The 22,415-nt window shown below is 38.6% G+C and overlaps 1 protein-coding gene across 1 annotated transcript in view; it reads left to right on the top strand.

The window, feature by feature from the left end:
* Positions 1-11,453: 11,453 nt before the first annotated feature.
* SLC5A7 (solute carrier family 5 member 7) overlaps positions 11,454-22,415 on the top strand; it is a 32,779-nt gene continuing 21,817 nt past the window's right edge. Inside the window, exons 1-3 of the mRNA XM_008154101.3 lie at positions 11,454-11,631; positions 16,269-16,382; positions 17,121-17,276. Coding sequence (XP_008152323.2) covers positions 11,454-11,631; positions 16,269-16,382; positions 17,121-17,276 — 448 coding nt within the window. The remainder of the gene's footprint in view (positions 11,632-16,268; positions 16,383-17,120; positions 17,277-22,415) is intronic.

The raw sequence follows: 22,415 nt of genomic DNA, 5'->3' as shown, positions 1-22,415 counted from the left end.
GGGGCACCCCAGATCGGAGACACAAACCCGCAGGGGGCCGGCACCCAGCAGCCCCCTGATTGGAGACAGAAACCCGCAGGGAACCGGCACCCAGCAGCCCCCAGATCGGAGACACAAACCCGCAGGGGGCGGGCACCCAGCAGCCCCTGGATCGGAGACACAAACTCGCAGGGGGTGGGACTCAGCAGCCCCCGGATCGGAGACACAAACCCGCAGGTGACCAGTACCCAAGAGCCCTCGGATCAGAGACACAAATCCACAGGGGGCTGGCACCCAGCAGCCCCCAGATAGGAGACACAAACCTGCAGGGGGCCGGCACCCCACAGCTCCAAGCCCTGCTATGGCTATACTGGGGCTGCGGGGGGCCAGATCGGAGACACAAACCCACAGGGAGGCCAGCACCCTGCAGCCCCAAGCCCTGCCACCACGGACCTGGGACTGGGGTGGCAGGGGGGAGGAGTGGATTGGAGACACAAACCCGCAGGCCTGGCACCCAGCAGCCCCAAGGCCCGAGGCACAGGAGCCTGGGCTGCTGGGGGAGGGGCGGGCAGTGAAGACACAAACTTGCAAGAAACCTGTGGAAAGGGAGATAAACTATCATAACTATCTCCCTTCCACAAGATGAGAAAACTGCCCCGGGTTTATTTAGTGATGTGGCCCACACCTTTCTACAAACACAGGGTATGTTATGACCACTCCCAGGAAGGTCTGGTCAGAATACCGTCTCCAGGGAATAATGCTAATGTGGCAAATCATCTAAGAGAGGAAACAAGCTTTTGTTGGGTTTATTCTGAAGGTCAGAGAACATGCCACCCCAACATATGCTGTGTTGTTATATTGATGATCTTGAGCTGCAGATGTTTGAAAAACAGCAAATGCATGCAGAGGCTTTCACTGAAGTCTTCTGATCTGCCTAAAATCGGACCCCCCAAAAGGAGCTTAAATGTCAGAGGTCCCCTTGACAGGAGAATGTCATCAGGCAGAGAAGACTGACTCCTGTCACAGGACAGGAGAGTAGAAGTTTACATCACACCCAAACTTTGTTACAAACTATTTCCCCCCACCCCCATTCTTCTTTCCTAAAAATCATTTACTCTCCTCTAAGAGGCCTACATCTCCCATCCCCTTTCCCTAGGAAGAAAGTATTTAAATCTGCATTCTAAGCCACCTTGGGGAGTTACTCATTTTTCCCTGGGATCTCCCACATGTATACAAGGTACACATGTTAATGAACTTTTGTTTTTCTCGTGGTGATCTGTCTTTCATTACAAGGGCCTCCACTAAGAACTCAGAAAGGTAGAGAAAAACTATTTTTCCTCCTCCATAATTCTATCTCTGGAAATCAAGTCCCCAGCTGAACAATGAGGTTGGCTCAAGTACCAAGCAGTCTTGGCTGATGGGAGGGAAGCTTCTAGGGAGAAATCAATGATATTGGTATCAAAGTGGGACAGAGGGCACACGCATGGTTGCTGGTGGGAGTTTAAAGTGGTTCAACATTTTTGGAGGATGATTTGACAAATTCAATAGAAATGTTCAAATTACATCCAAGAGTCTTCTTCTAGGAATCACATCTGCTGAGATAAAGCACAAGCGCATAAGCCCTGCTCAGAACCCAGGATGCTACTGTGGGCTCCCCTTCCACGATAGGAAAACCTGGGAACAACCTGCATTTTTAGGAGAAGGTGGCATCTATACTAATAAAGGGGTAATATGCTAATTAGACTGAACATCTTCCAGGCGACCTTCCGGATGTCCTTCCGTACATCCTTCCCGACAAAGCCATGTTGGCGGGGCCAAGGCAGAGTAGGTTAGAAGCGATTAGGAAGGCAGGGGAGAGCAGTTAGGGGGACCAGGCCAGCAGGGGAGAGCAGTTAGGGCAAACAGGCTGTCAAGGGAGAGCAGTTAGGGGGATCAGGCTGGCAGGCAGGTGAGCAGATGGTACAATATCTGCAAATCAGTAAATGTGATACATCACATAAACAAATTGAGAGATAAAAATCACATAGTTATATCAATTGATGCAGAAAAAACATTTGAAAAAATCCAACACCTATTTTTGATAAAAACTCTCAGTGAAGTGGGAATAGAAGGATCATACCTCAACATAATAAAAGCTATATATGACAAACCCACAGCCAATATCATACTCAATGGGCAGAGACTAAAACCATTTATCCTAAGAACAGGAACAAGACAGGGATGCCCACTCTCACCACTCCTGTTCAACATAGTACTGGATGTATTAGCCATTGCAATTAGACAATAAGAAGAAATAAAAGGCATCCACTTTAGAAAAGAAGAAGTAAAACTGTCCTTATTCACAGATGACATGATATTGTACTTAAAAAATACTGTAAAGACTCCATTAGAAAACTATTACAATTAATAAATGAATTTGGCAATGTTGCAGGATACAAAATTAACACCAAGATATCTATGGCATTTCTATACACAAATAGTGAAGTTACAGAAAGAGAGACTAAAAAAGCAATCCCATTTACCATCGCACCAAAAAAATTTAAGATACCTAGGAATAAACTTAACTAAGGAGGTAAAAGACCTATATGTGGAAAACTAAAGGACACTGAACAAAGAGATAGAGGAAGACATAAACAGATGGAAGAACATATCATGTTCATGGATTTGTAGAATCAACATCATTAAAATGTCCATACTACCCAAAGCAATCTATAGATTCAATGGATTCCCCATTAAAATACCAACATCATATTTCACAGACCTAGAACGAACTCTCCAAAAATTCATCTGGAATAAAAAAAAAATACCCCAAATAGCCACAGCAATCCTAAGAAAGAAGAACAAAGTAGGTGGGATTTCAATACTAGATTTCAAGCTGTATTACAAAGCAACTGTTCTCAAAACAGCATGGTACTGGCACAAGAACAGACATATACACCAATGGAATAGAATAGAGAACCCAGATAGCAACGCAAACCACTGTGCTCAATTAATATTTGACAAAGGAGACATGAACATACAATGGAGTCAAAACAGTCTCTTTAATAAATGGTGTTGAGAAAATTGGACAGATACATGCAAAAAATGAAACTAGACCACCAACTTACACCATACACAAAAATAAACTCAAAATGGATAAAGGACTTAAACATAAGACAGGAAACCATAAAAATACTAGAGGAATCCACAGGCAGAGAAATCTCAGACATATGCCGAAGCAATTTCTTCACCAATACTGCTCCTTGGGCAATGGAAACTAAAGAGGAAATAAACAAATGGGACTACATCAAAATAAAAAGCTTTTGCACAGCAAAAGAAACCATCAACAAAACAACACGAAATCCCACTGTATGGGAGAACATATTTGCAAATGTTATCATTGATAAGGGTTTAATCTCCAACATTTACAGGGAACTCCTACAACTTAATAAAAGGAAGATAAATGATCCAATAAAAAAGTGAGCAACGGACCTAAATAGATACTTTTTGAAAGAAGACAGAAGGAAGGCCAAGAGGCATATGAAAACATGCTCAAAGTCACTAATTATCTGAGAGATGCAAATCAAAACTACAATGAGATACCATCTCACACCTGTCAGAATGGCAATCATCAATAAATCAACAAACGACAAGTGCTAGCGAGGATGCGGAGAAAAAAGGAACCCTCGTGCACTGCTGCTGGGAATGCAGACTGGTGCAGCCACTGTGGAGAACAGTATGGAGTTTCCTCAAAAAACTAAAAATGGAACTCCCATTTGACCCAGTAATTTCACTCCTGGGAATATATCCCAAGAAACTAGAAACAGCAATCAGAAAGGATATATGCACCCCTATGTTCATAGCAGCACAATTCACCATAGCTAAGATATGGAAACAGCCTAAATGCCCATCAGCAGATGAGTGGATTAGGAAACTATGGTACATCTACACAATGGAATACTATGCTGTTATAAAAAAGAAGGAATTCTTACCATTTGCAGCAGCATGGATGGAGATGGAGAGCATTATGCTAAGTGAAACAAGCCAGGCAATGAAATAAAAATACCACATGATCTCACTCATTTATGGAAAATAAAGAGCATTATAACCTTATGGACAAAAAGATAGATACAGAGGCAGAAAAGCATCGAACAGACTGTCAAATTATAGTGGGAAGTCTGGGGAGTGTTGGGGAGGGGGGGAAAGAGATCAACCAAAGGATTTGTATGCATGCATATAAGCATAACCAATGGACACAAAACACTTGAGTGGTGGGATGAGGGCATGCCACAGAAGTTAGGGGAGGCTGGGGGAAGGTCAATGGGGAAAGAAAAGGAGATATATGTACTATTATGTGTAATACTTTAAACAATAAAAAAAGAAAGGAAGAAAAGTTGCCAGGAACTGTTGTTGAGGCTGAGTGTCAGGCAGAAGAAGAAGAAGCTGTTTCTCTTCCACATGTATCTTTCTGAAAGTGTATTATTGCCACTGCTCCAGCTCTAGCTACAAAAAAATAAAAACTACATTGGATTTAGTTAAAAATTGGTCAAAAATCAGAAGTTATTTATTAACCTACAAAGTGGTTCACAGAACATGTGAACTCATGAAGCACCTCTGAATTAATAGCAAAATACTTCTTTACCATCAGATAATAAAATAGGCTTGGACACTTACTCTCCCACTGGTTGTGAACTTAACCACCAACAGGGATGAAACACCAGCAGGCTTCTAGGAAAAGTCAAAGCAACTACAGAAGCCAGTGCAGCAGCAGTTGCTTGCCATATATTGAGCATTAGTGTTTTAACATTTGCCATTCACATTAATCTTCACATTCCCTTGCTATCAATACTAACCTTGCACATTTATTATTGCCATTTTACAGAACATAAAATTAAAACTCAAGGAGGACAAAATAATTTGCTGAAGATCCCATAACTAGGAAATATGAATTAGAGTTGTCTGTTTTAAATTCAAAACTCTTTCCATCTGAAACACAGCAAGATTCCCCCAATCTAACTGATCATCAGGATCAATGGAGAAATTTTTAAAATTTCTGTGTTCCTACACCCACAATGAACAAGTGGAAACAAATAAAAAATATAATATCACTTAAAATAGCACCCAAGTAAATGACACAGGAATATATCTAACAATATATGTATAAGATCTACATGAGCAAAACTATATAACCCCGATTAAATGAATAAAAAAAAAACACTAAATAAATGAACAGATATTCCAAGTTCATGGATAGTCTAGGAAGACTCAATATTGTCAAGATACCAGCTCTTCCCAACTTGATCTGTAGATTCAATGAAATTCCAATAAAAATTCCAGAAAGTTATTTTTTGAATATTGACAAACTTGTGCTAAAGTTTATATGGAGAAGCAGAAGACCCAGAATAGCCAACACAATACTAAAGGAGAGGAACAAAGTCAGAGGACAGATGTTACTTGACTTTAAGACTTACTATTAAATTCCAGCCATGAAGAGAGTGTGGCACTGGGGAAAAAGGCAAACAGGATATATAACTTAGAAATAGAACCACATAAACATAGTCAACTGATCTTTGACAAAGGAGTAAAGACATTATAATTGAGCAAAGACAATCTTTTAAAAAAATTGTGATGGAACAACTGGATATCCACATGCAAGAAAACAAAAAGAAAATCTCAACACAGACCTTAAAACCTTCACAAAAATTAATACAAAGTGAATCACAGACCTAAGTGTTAAATACAACACTTGACTCTGATATTATAATATAGGGAAAATATAGATGACCCAGGGTTGAAGATGACTTTTTAGATACAATACCAAAGGCACAGCCCATAAGAGAAATAATTGATAAGCTGGAATTAAAATAAAAATTTCTGCTTTGTAAATGACATTGCCAAGAGAATGCATGAAAAGGCAAGCCATGGACTGGGAGAAAATACTTGCAAAACATCTGACAAAATACTGTTATCCAAAATATAAAAAGAACTCTTAAAACTTAATAAAAAACAAACAACCTGGTTTAAAAAATAGGACAATGACCTTAAAAGACATCTCCATAAAAAAAAATAAACAGATGGCAAATAAACACATGAAAATATACTCCCTCCACATCATATATCATTGGGAAATGTAAATTAAAATAAAAATGCAATACCATTGCACATCTATTAGAAGGGCTAAATTTTAGAACACTGACAACACTAAATGCCAGTGAGGATGTGGAACAATAGGAACTCTCATTCAATGCTAGTAGGAATTTAAAATGCTGCAGCCACATTGAAAGATAGTTGGACACTTTATTAAAAACTAATTCACTTGGGCCCTAACCAATTTGGTTCAGTGGATAGAGCATTGGCCTGCAGACTGAAGGGTCCCAGGTTCGATTCTAGTCAAGGGCATGTACCTTGGTTGCGGGCACATCCCCAGTAGGGGGTGTGAGGGAGGAGGCTCATCAATGTTTCTCTCTCATCAATGTTTCTGACTCTCTATCCTTCTCCCTTCCTCTCTGTAAAAAAACAAACAAACAAATATATATATTAAATCACTTGGGCATATACTCTTACCATATGGGATCAAGCGATCACACTTTTTTGTATTTATCCAAAGGAGTCAAAATGTATGCCCACACAAAAACCTATACATGGACATTTATAGCAACTTTATTCATAATTGCTCAAACTTGGAAGAAACCAAAATGTTCTTTAGTAAACTGGTATATCCAGACAATTAAATATTATTCAGCAATGAAAAATGAGCTATCAAGCCATGAAAGGACATGAAAGAAACTTTAATGCTATTACTAATTGAGAGAAGCTAATCTGAAAAGGTTACTTACTGTTTGTTTCCAACTCTATGACATTCTGGAAAAGGCAAACTATGGGGAGGGAGAGATGAATTGATGAAGCACAGATGACTTTTAGGGCAATGAAACTACTCCATATGATACTATAATAAAATACACATTTGTACACACCCACTGAAAGTACATTGAGAATGAACCCTAATGGTAACTGTGGACTCTGGGTGCTGATGTGTCCCTGTAACTTCATCCATTATAACAAATGTACCACTCTGGTGGGGGATATTAATGATGGATGTTAATGAGGCTATGCATGCATGGAGGGAGGCAGTATATTGACAATAAGTTCTGCCCAAGTTTGTTGCTAACCTAAAGCTGCTCTTTAAAATAATGGCCTACTAAAAAAGATTTTTTAATTCTTGCCCAGATTTAGTGAATCAGAATTCTTATTATGGGGCCGTAGAATCTGCAGTTTACAAAGCACTCATGACTGTGATGATCACTCTGGTTTTGAAATGACAGGCCAAGTTTCAATTGAAGCTAAATGTAATCAATTAAAGTTAAGAAAGGTTCAAGTAAAAATTGTATGAGGAAACTAGAACATTATGAAAGATAAGGACTTAAAATAGATCCCCCAAATCTCATCAGCATTTATATTCATGTTCAATACATGTATGCCAAGTGATGTTCTTCTCAAGTCACCAAGCTTATCTTAAAAAGATGATGCTGACACTGTTGCTCCCCGGATCACACTTTGAGTAGCGAGGTTGTACACCATTAGCTCATTGAACAGGGTTAATTTGGTTTCAGTCACTTGGGTGTCATATGTCATACCTAGTACATATGACAATTCCTGGAAAATAGTGGATGCTTACCATGTGTTTGTTGAATGAATAAATCTCCCTCTGGTCCCATCTGATTTAGGACTTTAGTTTGTGCTTTGCCTAACATCTATATACAGATATGATACATCTTTCCATGGCATTTAAAATAGCCTACTGAAGTAGAGCTTTTGTTTATTTTTTCCTTCTTTCCTTTCAAAAAAGATAAATTGCTTAAGGGCAGGGTGTCTATATAATTTTCTACATGTTTCTTAGTACTTAGGACAGTGCTTGGAACATAAAAGCCATTTAGAAAATGTATCTGAAATAAATAAATGATTTGGAAATGAAAAACCTGCTTTTTATCCCCCAAAGCTGCAATGGATCTTCCACTGACATATATTTCTCTAACTCCAAGCATGATCACATATTCTCAGGAGACTGAAGACAGAGGTACACACTGGAGACAAAAGAGTAGGTGTCTGGGAGGGTACGTCCTGGAGCAGAAATTCACTGCAGTGTCATCCTTAGATCAGACACAGGAGCTCAAAAGACTTGGCAAATGAGGAAATGTCCTTACAGGAGTAGACTCAGTGCATTAGCAGTTGTTATTTTCAACTGGTGCTTTTTGTCATGAAAATAGCTGTTCTCCCAGGTCAGAACTTTTTTTGGCCACCTTCAAGGTCATTGCATCTTCCCAGACCTGGCACTGAATCTAGTCTGGCAAGTCTGGCTTCTTAAAGTGGATTAGGTGGGCCCCAAAGAGAGTCCTGTCGTGGCTGCATTCCCAATTCATATACCTAAAAGCTTTAGCGGTATGTCTGTGAGGACAGCCATCTCTTTTGTCCCTCTTTGGACTTGAGTCTAGTTTCCTGACCTAAGCATTGTGCAGATTTCAGACACCGACATAGCACATGCCAGTCCTGTGACACGACTAGCTGCTTGTCACTGTCACCTTAACTCTATTCTGGTAGGTAAGACATAAATTAAACCTGTGGCCAAAGTCCAGAGTCCGTTACTCAAAATTGCTTCAATGTATAACCCTTTCATGTGAAAAGGGCTATATTGACAAGCTGTCTCAGCCTTTTTCAGAAAAGCAGAAAGACACAGCTGTCCATGCAGGCCCTTCTCCCTGTCTGTTCCCCCTGAACTCCTGGAGGCTTCCTTATCTCTCACATGGTGGTGGATGCAGTTCCTCTTTGTACAAGAACAAAGAAGAGGAGTGGTGATATAAACCTGAGGGTTCATTTCCATATCCAGTGTAAAAACAATCTGGGATCATCAGAAATTTTGCCTAGAAAGAGGTGGACAAGAGTTAAAAAATACTCTTATTTGTTCTATCAGTTTAGATTTTCATATTTTACTGTTTAATACACTGCTAGGTGAACTATGGAAATAATATAGATAGCTATGTATACTATGGATATGTAACTATATCCATGAATATCTAAGTAATCTAGGAAGCACATAAATATAGATATCTAAGTGTGGACAGATAGACATTTTAAACTTCTATAGAAAATTCTTTGGAGCTCTGGAATAAATTTTTGTGGGCAAGCAACCTAGTTGCTCTACAAGGAAAGCTGTCTTGCCTGTCTTAGGTAGTAACTTTACTTGTTTTGGACAACTGCTAGAGTCTTTCATTTGATTCTATTTAAAAGTGAAAGGGGACTTTTTAAATGACTTTTGAAACATTCTGGAAATGTCTGCTGGATAGAACCCATCTCCAGGGAAGCCCGAATCAGGCTCCCTGAGGCCAGGGAGGCAGTAGGAACAATGCATGCCTCCTGGCTCTCAGTGAGAGCAAGACACCATAGACAAAGTCTTGGAAGAACACCCACCCCTCTTCTCTATTGCACTTCCAGCTGCTCCCTGGAAATATAATTGTCTGAGACCCTCCCAGTTCCCTGCTTCCAACCAGAGTCCAGGCAAATTAGAATTGGTAATGACCCTAGGGAATCACGCCCTCTTTCCTGGAGGAGAGAAGGGGGATTGGTAGGACTCTCCCTGCAACTGTCAGGGATCAGGGTGTCACGGCGGCACTGGCCTGGAGCCCAGGCTGCGCCCCAGTTCTTCAGGCTGTGCTTCCTGGGCACCCACCCTGCTCCCGAGGGCACTGTCCCCAGCACCCGCCCCAGCACCACTTTCCTCTGACGTCCGATCTTGAGATCTGACGATCGCCCCCGCCGGCCGTTTTTATAAAGGGGACTTTTGCCAATACTGGGATGATAGGCTGCCTCGCCCCGTGCCACACGCCCTCCGCCGGCGCCCACACCTGTCAACTCCGCGTGCGCCCAGGTTCTTGGAGAATCTGGGCGAAGAGCCGCGCGGGGATCCTGACCCAGGCGCCCGGCCCTGCCCCCACCCCCGCACCCCCGGCCACACCCTCCCACTCACCCTTGCACACACACACACACACACACACACACACACACACACACACACACACACTCCACTGCACCCTTGCAGACCCCGCCTCCGCGGTGCCTGGGGGCAGCGGTCCCGGAGCGGCCAGACAGGCTCAGCGATTCTCCGCGTGAGGATCACTCAGGTAGGCGCGGAGCAGGGCGTTTTCAGAGCCCAAGGGTGCGGGTATTTTGCCTCTTCGTGGCGGTGTGGTGATGTGCGGGCCGTCCACTCCTTCGCACTCGTGGTTCTCAGGTGCCAGCGGCTAGAGAGTCTGGTTAGAGAAGCAACAAGGTCCTGGCACAAGCGGTGGGCAGAGGGGTCCAGGAAGGACAGCAGGGTCGGGAGCACCCCGCTGGGGCCCCGGAAAGAACTTCCCGGTTAGGCTGGCTTCTTTTCCTTCCTCCTGAGTCTTAGGGAAGCTAGCTCTTCTCCCAAGGAAGAAATTGCTGGCTAAGTATGTGTGGCTGGTTTATGGTGTGTTACTGTATTTTCTTCCTTACCCACCTGCGTGCACAAATAGCAGTTTTCTCCAGAAACGTGTTTGTGTGAAACGGGTGCGGGAAATAGCTGTGGTCATGAGGGGGGAAAAGCAAAGAAAAAGTGAAGACGTTAGAAGTTGACATCTGTCTTCTGAGAGTCTTGATTTTAATGTCTTTGTCACTTTTACATTTTTAAGGACTTAATGTAAATTTTAAATGGTTTCTTGTATATACCATCGAGGGGGAGGGGCGAGATGAAAGGAACAAAGGACCGCGGGTGGGAAGAAGGTTGATGGAGATGTTACACATAACATCGCAGTAGCCACAGAAACTTGAACCACAGGCACTTGTTGAAAATTGGAGTTGATGTGTTTTAGGAATAGCTTTTCCTAACGCTCTTTTGTTTTTTTAATTAAGATATTTTCACCTCACATCGCTTTTGGACCATTCCCTGAAACTGATAAAGGAAGGGATAGAAGAATGAATAAATGAACAAATATGTTAGAATTCTCAGAGTAGTCTTTTATGCTATACTTACCTTACTGAATAATTCTAGATGGATTAGTGTAAGTTAGTTCTCAAAAGCAAGCAGATACATGCTCTTTCTAAGTGATTTCTTGACTGAATTACTGAGTTAAGGTACAAGAAAAGGTTAATTTTATATTGAAAGAATTTATTAAACACAGAATGATCATGATTACATTTGTTATAAAGGTTACAAAGCATTTTCATTTTTTTTCCTTGAATGCTCAAAGCAATGTTATATTGTTAACTAGAATAATATAATAGGCACCTGTTGGTAACTACTAGTTTAACATGTGATTTCAATGTACTTTTTCTTCAAGTGGCAAAGGATTTCTCATGAGCCAATTGATTTACTTCCGACTGGCTATGTATGTATGGCTGGTTTATAATGTGCTACTGTATTTTCTTCAGAAGTCTAATGAAGTAGCCAGCTGTGGAAGATTCCAGACCTCTAGATAAAAATGGCTTTCCATGTGGAAGGACTGATAGCTATCATCCTGTTCTACCTTCTAATATTGGCTGTTGGAATATGGGCTGCCTGGAAAACCAAAAACAGTGGCAGCGCAGAGGAGCGCAGGGAGGCCATCATAGTTGGTGGCCGAGACATTGGCCTGCTGGTGGGCGGCTTCACCATGACAGGTAGGTTCAGATGTCCAGCTCCATGCTGCCCGCCCCTCCTTGGCCTCTCAGAGTGACAAAGCAAATGTTACTCTTTGTCTTTAGGATCCTTTGTGTTCATTACAAATATATTTTAAAAATAATTTTACATTTATTTTAAACAAAAATAAAACTGTTCAACTCAGTAGTATTTGAACAAAGTGATCTTATAATTAACCACTGTGTAGAATCTGAATAAAGCAAACCTGGGCTGTTCAGTGGGTGGGAACAGGGAAAACAAAGAGGTGGGTGAAAGTGCAAAAGTGTCTTAGTCTTACAAGTTCTGTATCTGGTAATTAACGTGATAAGGTCAGCATCTCATCTTGTTCACTAACTTGGGTAGGAAGTTGTGACTTTGCACTGTCTGAAAAGATGAGTATCAGTAAACAATAACTAGTGATGGCTTTAAACAATAAATTCAGGGGCAACACAATTCCAAATTGATGCCCTGATTTGAAATTAATTATCCCATTTGATAAACTAATTTCCTTGCAGGAGGACAATCAGATGGTAGGAATCCACAGCACTGAAGGAAAAGATTTCCAAAAATCTTGAAACAAAAGGCAAAAATTCATTCAGGGCATGTCTTAACAGGAATCCCCAGCCCCACCTGCAGCTCTCTCTCTCATTTGAACCTTCTCTGTGCCAGGAGGGGCTGATATTCTATCCTCTTTTGCCCAGAGGTGGTCCTGTTTAAGTGGTGGCTTATTTCTCTTTTATGTTCTTTTTGGTCATTGACAATATTTCTGGAAAAAAAATTAAAATTAAAATTTTAATATTATTGGATACATATTTACTAAAAATACTTTTTTCTTTTAGAATCTCATTAGTTTTTAAACATCAGCAATATAACCCATACTAACAGCAACTCTGAGTGCTCATGGGAAAAGAAGCCTTTGGAAATCATATCCAAATGATGCCTAGTTTCAGTCCTGAAGTCTTATTTAAAAAGGATTTATTTGCTCTCTATGTGAAATAATTCAACAGACCAATCTGTGAAGACTATATCTCTGTTTGGCCATCTGAAATCTATAATGTTCTATAATAATTTGTGTGCTATAGGTTTTTCTTTCAGATATTCACATTTTCTTTTGTTAACTCTTGGCCAAGTAGATGTAGTTTCATTTGGTCTTTATGAATGTCTTTATCTTTATATTTCAGAACTCTGAAAAGGGTTTGAGGTTAAGTGAATACACAGATTTACATGGTTAACAAAGACCCAGGTCTTCTGGGAGCCACACCCAGGGCCTTTTTATGATCTCATCACACTTAACCCTCTCACTGGTTCCTCTTTATTTCTTTATAAATGTACACACTTGTAAGGGGGTCTTTTATCCTGTGTCTTTTTTTTTTCTTTTTACATACACACATATCTGGAACAAATTGTATTGTGCAAAATATTTTCTATGATGCCTGATATGCTAACTTAGATAAATACAAAATCACTAAGAATAAAAATCATTCACTGAAATTTTGGCATGGATTTTCTTACTTATGTTCTCTTATTATCCACCTATTGATGAACAGTGAACACAACTTTATATCTTCATCTTCAGTTTTCATTATAGCATTTCCTCTTTCCCTTAAAGATCCATATCTGATACTGATTTTTGAAGAGGATTGAAAAAATTGTGATTATATTTCCCTCAGATTTCTCCTATTACAAAGAAAATGAGAAGAAAATAAAACAAAGGTGGTTGATTTCACTAAATAAAAAAAGTTGGAAAGAATAAATAAGCTGTTGTATATCAAAGCATTGTTTTTATTATAAATTATTATAATGTTTTATTACTCTAGTTTAATATTCTATTTATTTTGTCCATAAAGACATTTCAGAATTATTTTTTTTATCATTTGCAGTGATTTTTTTCAATCTAATAGGTTGTTTTCTTAACCTTTTCCACTTTTTCTCCTTTCTTTTTATTGATTTTTATTGAATTTATTGGTTTGACATCAGTTAATAGAATAATATAGCTTTCACATGTACAATTCTATAATAAATCATCTGTACATTGTATTATGAGTTCACCACCCAAAATCAAGTCTCCTTCCATCACCATGAATCCCCCCTTTACCCTCTCCTACCTCCCTCCACCCAACCCCCATACTCTGTGTCTATGAGTTTTTTGGGAAGTGGTGTGTGGTTTTTTTTTGCATAATCACATAATCTCTTCACCTTTTCACCCAGCCCCCAACCTCCTTCCCTCTGACAGCTATCAGTCTGTTCTCTGAGAGTCTGTTTCTATTTTTTGTTGTTAGTTTATTTTGTTCATTAGACTCCACATATAAGTGAAATCATATGGCATTTGTCTTTCTCTGACTGGCTTATTTCACCTATAGTCTGTTAAATTGTATAGAAAAAATTGAATTATAATGTTTCTTGTAAAGAATCCTGGTTTAGCTCAGTTTTAAAAGATTTTCTCAGAACTGAAAAGAATCTTGATCAATATCTTAATTCTTTTAAAATATGAACCATGTTATATAACCTTTGTCAATTTAATTGATTTTATATTTTTGATAAAGAATAAAAATCGAAAATAAAAATGCATCTGACATGAAATTTACAAACATGCACAGCAAACTCTGTCCTTGAAGGTGCTAGCTTGATAAAAAAGGAAGGACTCTACCTACGTCTTCACTTCTATGTTATAATGTTTGTGATTATTCAGGCACCAATTTTCTTTTTGGATAATGGAAGGAGACCTACACAATGAAAAATAATTACTAATAAACTTTTGCTCGTAAGACCATCAGGCCATTTGCTTTGTGCAATGAAACATTGCTGGTGTGGTGTTACCAGTAGTAGTTGCTAGGAGGAAGATGGAAGATAGTCTCCGGTCCTGTGTCTGAGAGGATTCATCTGTTCAGGTCCTAGTTACATACAGGGAGGTGGGGAGAGGGAACCTTTTTAAAAATTTCAGCAGGGCTTCGAATGAAAAAGCAAATGAACACTTTGGTTATTTATTAACTCCCATGAAAAAGCTACTATGAAGATGACAGTGGCTGCCAACTGGGTATTGGTCCATTGTAGGGTTTTGTACAAAACTTCCCATTTACGTATACTTAAAGTTCCTTTTCAGGGAGGTCTTTTTATGTTAGCCCTTTAAAAATAATATTCTCTCTTCTTCGTTTTGTGTTTGGATTTTTTTAAAAGCTAGATAGATTTTGGTGTGAATACAAGAGAAATGCTTGTTTTCTGTAGCTTCATATATATACTTTAGAAATTTTATTTACATTCTATGAGATTTTAGAGAATATTTTAGAGTCAAATTGGATGATACAGCTTAGAATTCAGTCTCATATCTAGTAAGCTTCTTGCAACCTATGTTCCTCATAATTTTACACAAATTCTCCATAGGAATTATTTTAAATATTTTATTTATACTCTTAAAATATATAAACTGCAGAAATTTAAGTGTTCCATTAGCATTAGTTTTTCAGCAAGAATCAAATATTATATTGTATTCTCACAGAAAATAGCAGTTTGTACATCATCTTCAGAACTGTTTAACCAAAATGCAGGGGTTGTTTTTTGTTGTTGTTGTTGTTGTTTTTTGTTTCTTTTTTTTTTTTTTTTGTGGGGGGGACTTCCTTTACCTCTCCTTCAACTATTATGCTACAGAAATTGTATTAAGTAACATCTAAAAATATTTATTATTCTCTATGAAATATCAAATGTCTCACTAGAAGAGCCATATTAGAACAAAGAATTGCAAATGGATATGCAGTCAACATTGATTGTAAATTTTTCTGAATGCTCGTCTAGGTTCTAAGTGTACGTTGGGTACTTGAAAAGAGAGTAGGAAAAGGTAACTTAAACTCACTTTAGGACACCTCGGAGTAAGTGACATATCTTTCCTCCCTTCACTCTCTTAACAATTTAAGGTAGTAAGTACAACTTAATTATGATTTAAACTGATTCTATTAACAAAAATTATACACACCGACAACTACACATGTGCATACACACACACACACACACACACACACACACACACACACACACCCTTGAGGACAATAGTCACCATCAATAGGAATAGATCAACACAATTAAAACACAAGAACCTTGAAATAAAGACATTTGACCCATGTTATGGAGGCTCGGGGGGGGGGGGGGGAGAGTTGTAGTTTTATTGAGAATAGAAATAATCATGTACCATATTACGTATTATTTCAAACTTTGTGTACTAACAATATCATTTAAAAATGTTGATGACTAAATGGATTTAGAAAATATCTGGGGGGCAACCCTGTTCAATAGAAATATAATGAGAGCCACAAATGTAATGCTACATTTTCTACAAACCACTTTAGAAAGTATAAAGAATAGTTGAATTAATGTAAATAATAGCATGTATTTAACTCAATACATTGTAAATGTTTTCATCACTGTGATATCTTACATTTAGTTTTTCATACTAAGTCTTTTTAAAATTGTTTAACATACTAAGTCTTTGAAATCCATGTGTATTTTACACTCGTAGAGCATTTCATATAGACTAACCACACTTAAGATAATAAATAGCCACATGAGGCTAATGGCCAATGTGCTAGACTGAGCAGGCCTAGGGTGTGACAGTTGTGAGAGTATCTTTCCCTCATTCTTCATTCTCTTTCAGCCACCTGGGTTGGAGGAGGTTACATCAATGGGACAGCTGAAGCAGTGTATGTACCAGATTATGGTCTAGCTTGGGCTCAGGCACCAATTGGATATTCTCTCAGTCTGATTTTAGGTAAGTGAAAGTTCAAACCTCAGTGACCTACTCAGTAAAGAGCAGGAATATAAATAACAAGTGAAATAAGTCAAACAATGTAAATAACTATTGTGGGAAAATGTTACCAGGAATCTTTAGCTACTACAGAAATTGGTAGCACATGCACAGATTATTAGATTTCTTGATTATGGAATACATAAAAAAATCCCTTGATGTTATAGCTATCAGAACAGTGATTTCTTTAACATAATGATGTTTCTTTTTTCTTTCAAAAATAGCATGGAGATATAATTTAAAATGAATCAACTTGAATTGTACCTGAATTTCTCTGTGTAAATCACACTAATAAAAGGTCACGAATATTATGTAACAGAGTATTCCTAACTTATTTTTGCACCTAAAATAGTTTAATTAAATCTTGGGCTTAATCAAAATATCTGAATATTTGCTGTGCTCGGCGATGCATCAAGGCATTTTAGTGGGTGCTGTGCTTGTCCATGTTTTTTAATCCACATGCCTCAGATACACACTCAATTGTCCTTTGGATACATATAATAACAAAAGTATTAAGAAATTTGCCTTTGGTTGCTGACTATTGCTTGGTTCTATATTCATATTTTAGACTGGTTCCTTAATACATGTGTGTCTTTAAAGAATCATTTCTCTTGAGAAATTGTAGCATAATAAAAGGTTGGCCAAGACTATTATATTAGGAATTAGTAATTTTGTCATAAACACTTTTATCATTCCTTTTAGGTGGTCTGTTTTTTGCAAAACCTATGCGTTCCAGGGGCTATGTGACCATGTTAGACCCATTTCAGCAGATCTATGGCAAACGCATGGGCGGCCTCCTGTTTATTCCTGCACTAATGGGAGAAATGTTCTGGGCAGCAGCCATCTTCTCTGCCTTAGGTAAGAACGAATGAAACATTGCTCTACTGGACTCTCTGGTTCACCATCAGATATACAACTTTACTTTCTTCAGCCACAGGTCAGGCCTCCCCTGCCTCCTTCTCCTGGATTAATACAACCATCTCCCTGCTTACAGTTCTGTCGCCTCCTGTAGTCTCCTCATGGTAGCCAGACTCATCCTTCTAAACTACAAATGTAATTATATCCCTTTTCTGCTTAAAGTCAAACTTTGTAACCAGGTCCATAGGCTTTATATAACTTAGCCTCTGATTTTCTCCTCTCATCATTCCCCTCTCCTCCTTTCTTCTTTCTTCTTTCTTCTTTCATAACTACAGTCCCCTCTTGCCTCTGACACTGTGCAAGCCCAGGTGCCCTCTGCCTTGGACTCCTCTCTCCTCTTTCCTTTCTCACATCTGCCTTGCTAACCAAAAAGTGTCTTCTAGATCTTCTCAGAGATGCCACTTCCTCAGAGAAGTCATCCTAAACTTGCTGGATGCTTTTTTTTGTGTGTGTGTGTCTTCTTTAGACACACCAAAATTTTGTTTTCAATGGACTTACCACTTTGTGTGATTGTGGCCTGTTTATTTCATGTTCAATTTTCAATCTCATAAAAAATTATAAGTTTCTTAAAAGCCGGATTTATGTTTTGTTAACATTTGTAATCCTATCACAAATGAATGAATAAACCATCTAGATGATAGATAGATAGATAGATAGATAGATAGATAGATAGATGATAGATAGATAGATAATAGATAGATAGATAGATAGATAGATAGATAGATAGATAGATGATAGATAGATTTGGTTTGTCCTTTAGTTACTTTTTCCTTTTTTAATTCAGTTTATTGGAGTGTCATTGGTTATTAAAATTACATAGGTTTTAGGTATATAATTCTGTGAGCATCATCTGTATTTTGTCTCCTTCCATCACCATTTATCCTCCCTTTACCTTCTTCTAACTCCCCTACTACTCTTCCCTCTGGCAATCAACATACTGTTGTCTGCGTCCTTGGGTCTTTCTTCTTTTTTTTTTGCTTAATCCCTTCACCTTTCTCATCTACCCCAAACCTCTTCCTCTCTAACAGCTGTCAGTAAGTTCTCTATATCCATGAGTCTGTCTCTACTTTTTCGCTAGTTTATTTTTTTCATTAGATTTCACATATAAGTAAAATCATATGGTACTTTTCTTTCTCTGACTAGCTTATTTCACTTAGCGTAAAACTCTCCAGGTTTATCCATGCTGTCACAAAAGGTAAGATTTTCTTATTTACAGTTGAATGAGTAGTATTCCATTGTGTATATGTACTACATTTTTATATACTTATCTACTGATGGGCACTTAGACTGCTTCCAAATCTTAGCTATTATAAGTAACACTGCAATGAACATAGGAGTTCATATATTTTTTTGAATTTGTGTCTCGGGTTTCTTTAGATATATTCCAAGAAGTTGAATAACTGGGTAATGAGGCAGTTCCATTTACAATTTTTTGAGGTAACTCCATCCTGCTTTCCACAGTTCCTGCATCAATCTGCATTCCCACCAACAGTGCACAGTTTTTCATTATTCATATCCTTGTCAATACTTCTTGTTTGTTGATTTATTAATGATAGCCATTCTGAAAAATGTGAGTTAATATCACATTGTGGTTTTAATTTGCATTTCTCTGGTGATTAATGATGATGGACATTTTTTTCATTATGTCTATTCGCCATATGTGTGTCCTCTGAAGAAGTGTCTATTCAGGTCCTTTGCCAATTTTTTAATTAGATTGTTTTTCAGTGTTAAGTTTTATAAGTTACTTAAAAATTTTGCATTCTAACTCCTTATTAGAAGTATTGTCAAATGGGTTTGTCATATATGACCTTTATTATGTTGAGGTATTTTCCCTCTATTCCCACTTTGCTGAGAGTTTTTATCATAAATGGGTGCTAGATTTTATCAAATGTTTTTTCTGCATCTGTTGATTTGATCAAATGATTTTTATCCTTCATTTTGTTTATGTATCACATTTATTAATTTGTAGATATTGTACCAACCTTGCATCCCTGAAATAAGGCCCACTTGTTCATGTTTTACAACCTTTTTAATGTATTGCTGGATTGGGTTTGCTAATATTTTATTGAGGATTTTAGCATCTATATTCATCAGGGATATTGGCCTATAATTTTCTTTCTTTGTAGTGTCTTTATCTAGTTTTAGAATTAGGATAATGCTGGTCTCATAAAATGAGCTTGGGAGTTCTTCCTTCTCTTGAAATTTTGGAATAGTTTGAGAAACATAGGTGTTAGTTCTTCTTTGAATGTTCGGTAAAATTAAACTCTGAAGCCATCCAGCCCAAGACTTTTTCTTGTTGCAAGTTTTTTGTTTTGTTTTGTTTTTGTTTTGTTTGTTTTTTACTGCTTTAATTTCACTAATTGTAATCTGTCAGTTCAGATTCTCTGATTCTTCCTGATTCTGTTTTGAAAGATTGTATATTTCTAGGATTTTGTCTATTTCATCCACATTTTTAGCATATAGTTGTTCATAATATTTTCTTACAACCCTTTGTATTTCTTTGGTATGGGTTGTTATTTCTCCTCTGTCTTTTTTTCTTGATGAGTCTTCCTAAAGGCTTGTCAATCTTTATATTTTAAAAGAACCAGCTCTTGGTTTCATTGGGGTTATTTGTGTGTGTGTGTGTGTGTGTGTGTGTGTGTGTGTGTGTGTGTGTCTGTGTTTTAACTCTATTTCATTTATTTCTGTTCTGATGTTTACTCGCTTTTGGCTTTGTTTGTTGTTCTTTTATAAGTTTCTTTAAGAGTTAGTTTTGGGGTGTTTTTTTGAGATTTTTCTTGTTTCTTGAGGTAGGTCTGTAATGTTATGAATTTCTCTCTTAGGACTACTTTCACTGTGTCCCATATATTTGGGGTTGCTGTGTTCATTTTCATGTATTTCAAGGTATATTTTGATTTCTTCCTTGATCTCATTGTTAATCCATTCATTGTTTAATAACATTATTTAGCCTTGATGTGTTTGTGTATTTTTCAGGGTGTTTCCCCTCTCCCCTTGGGATTGATGCCTAGTTTTATATTTTATGTGTCCTTTAATTTTAAGTGATAGCCTTGCTGGGTAAAGTAGCCTTGGTTGTAGGTCCTTGCTTTTTATCACTTTGAATATTACATGTCTTCCCTTCTGACCTGAAGTATTTATGTTGAGAAATCAGCTGACAGTCATATGGAGCTCCATTTTAGGAGCTCCCATAACTGCTTTTCTCTTGCTGCTGTTATGATTCTGTATTTGTCTTCAATATTTGCCATTTTAATTATGATGTGTCTTGGTGTGGGCCTTTTTGGATTCATCTTGTTTGGTACTCTCTGTGCTTCCTGCACTTGTGTGTCTTTTTTCTTTACAAGGTTAGGGAAGTTTTTGGTCATTATTTCTTCAAATAAATTCTCTATCCCTTGCTCTCATTCTCTCCTTATGGAACCTCTATAATGAGAATGTTGCTATGTTTTATGTTGTCCCAAAGTTCCCTTAAATATTCTCATTACTCCTAATTTTTTTCTGTTCTGATTTTGTGGATTTTTTTCTAGTTTGTTTTCTAAATTCCTGATTTGATTCTTTGCTTCATCCAACCTACTTTTTATTTCTTTCAATATATTCCTCTTTAAAAATGTTTTTTTATTGATTTTAGAGAGGAGTAAGGGAGAGGGAGAGTGAAAGGAATATCAGTGAGAGAGAGAGAAATATCAATTTGCTACCTCCTTCACACCCCCATCCCCCACTGGGAACAAGTCTACAACTCAGGCACCACGTGTCCTGACCAGGAATTGAAACAGCAACATTTTGGCTCATGGGATGACACTCAACCAACTGGGCAACACCAGCCAGGGTTCCAGTGTATTCTTGATGTCAGATATGGTATTCTTCATTTTTGACTGATTCCTTTTCATGGTTTCTATGTCCCATTTCATGCTGTGTAGTTCTCACTAAATTCATTGACCATTCTAATAACCATTACTTTTAATTATTTCGCTGATACATTTCTTGCCTCCAATTGATTTGGCTCTTTTTTCTGGAGTATTCTCCTGTCCTTTCATTTAGGGCCTGTTATTTGTCTCCCCAATTTGGCTGCCTCTTTATATTAGTTTCTATATATTAGATAGATCTGCTATGACTCCCAGTTTTTTTGTGGAGTGGCCTTGTATAGTAGGTGTCCTATGTAATCCACTGGTGCAGTCTCCTTGATCACCTGAGCTGGGTGCTCTAGAAATATCACTTGTGTCGGTTATGTGGCCCCTCCCTTTTACTTGAGTCTTGATTGCTATTGCCCTATTTGTGCATGTGATTGAACCTTAAGGTGGCTGGCTGTGAGGCTCAAACACCAACCATAGCATGTGAGCTGTTGTGCAGGTGCTGACTGCATGAAGCAGAATTTCCCTCATCAGGGTTTAGTGCCTGCTGAGATTGCCCTTTGGATATTGTGAAGTTTACTGGGTCTTGCTCTGATGTTGTCTGAAGCTGGTAACTGGGTGTATTCCTTCTGGGCCTCTTGGGACAGGCTCGAGCAGGACAATATCAGTCTGTGCCTGGTTCTTGGTAACCTGTTTGGATCTACAAGTGATCCATAATTGTGGCTGCATCTGCTGGGCTTGTGTGCATGCAGGAAGGACCAAGATAAGCACCAAGGCCAGCTTTTACCAACATCCAGTTCAGGAAAAAAGTCCACAAAAGTCCCAAGGCATCCCAATGAGATCTGCCTTCTGCTGCTTCTGCCTGCCAGCTGCCTGTCAAGCTCAGTTATTGAAAGAACCTCTTGCGGAGAAGGTTTAGTGGGTCTTCCATTGGGGAGGTGTCAGTCAGGCTTCAGAGAAGGTGGTAGGTGTGATACCTGCCCCAGATCCACAGTATTCAGTCTCTCCTGGATTTTTCCCCAACCTAGAAATGGCAGAACCATTATGAGTTGGATGGATGGGGCCTCTGGAGCCCAGAGGAAGGGTCTGCCAGAAGTCAGGAGGGTGTTTTTATTGGATTTCTCAGGAGGGGGAAATGCCAATCAGGTTCACAGGAAAGTGGAGAAAATAGCACCACCCCAAAGCCAGACAAATTCAGTCCCTGACATCTCCAGAGTCTGCCCAGACCTCTAAACCCTGG

Source organism: Eptesicus fuscus, chromosome 9, assembly GCF_027574615.1.
Source record: "Eptesicus fuscus isolate TK198812 chromosome 9, DD_ASM_mEF_20220401, whole genome shotgun sequence".
Lineage (NCBI taxonomy): Eukaryota > Metazoa > Chordata > Mammalia > Chiroptera > Vespertilionidae > Eptesicus > Eptesicus fuscus.
The sequence above is the reverse complement of the archived record's forward strand: the minus strand, read 5'-3'. Positions and strand labels throughout refer to the sequence as shown.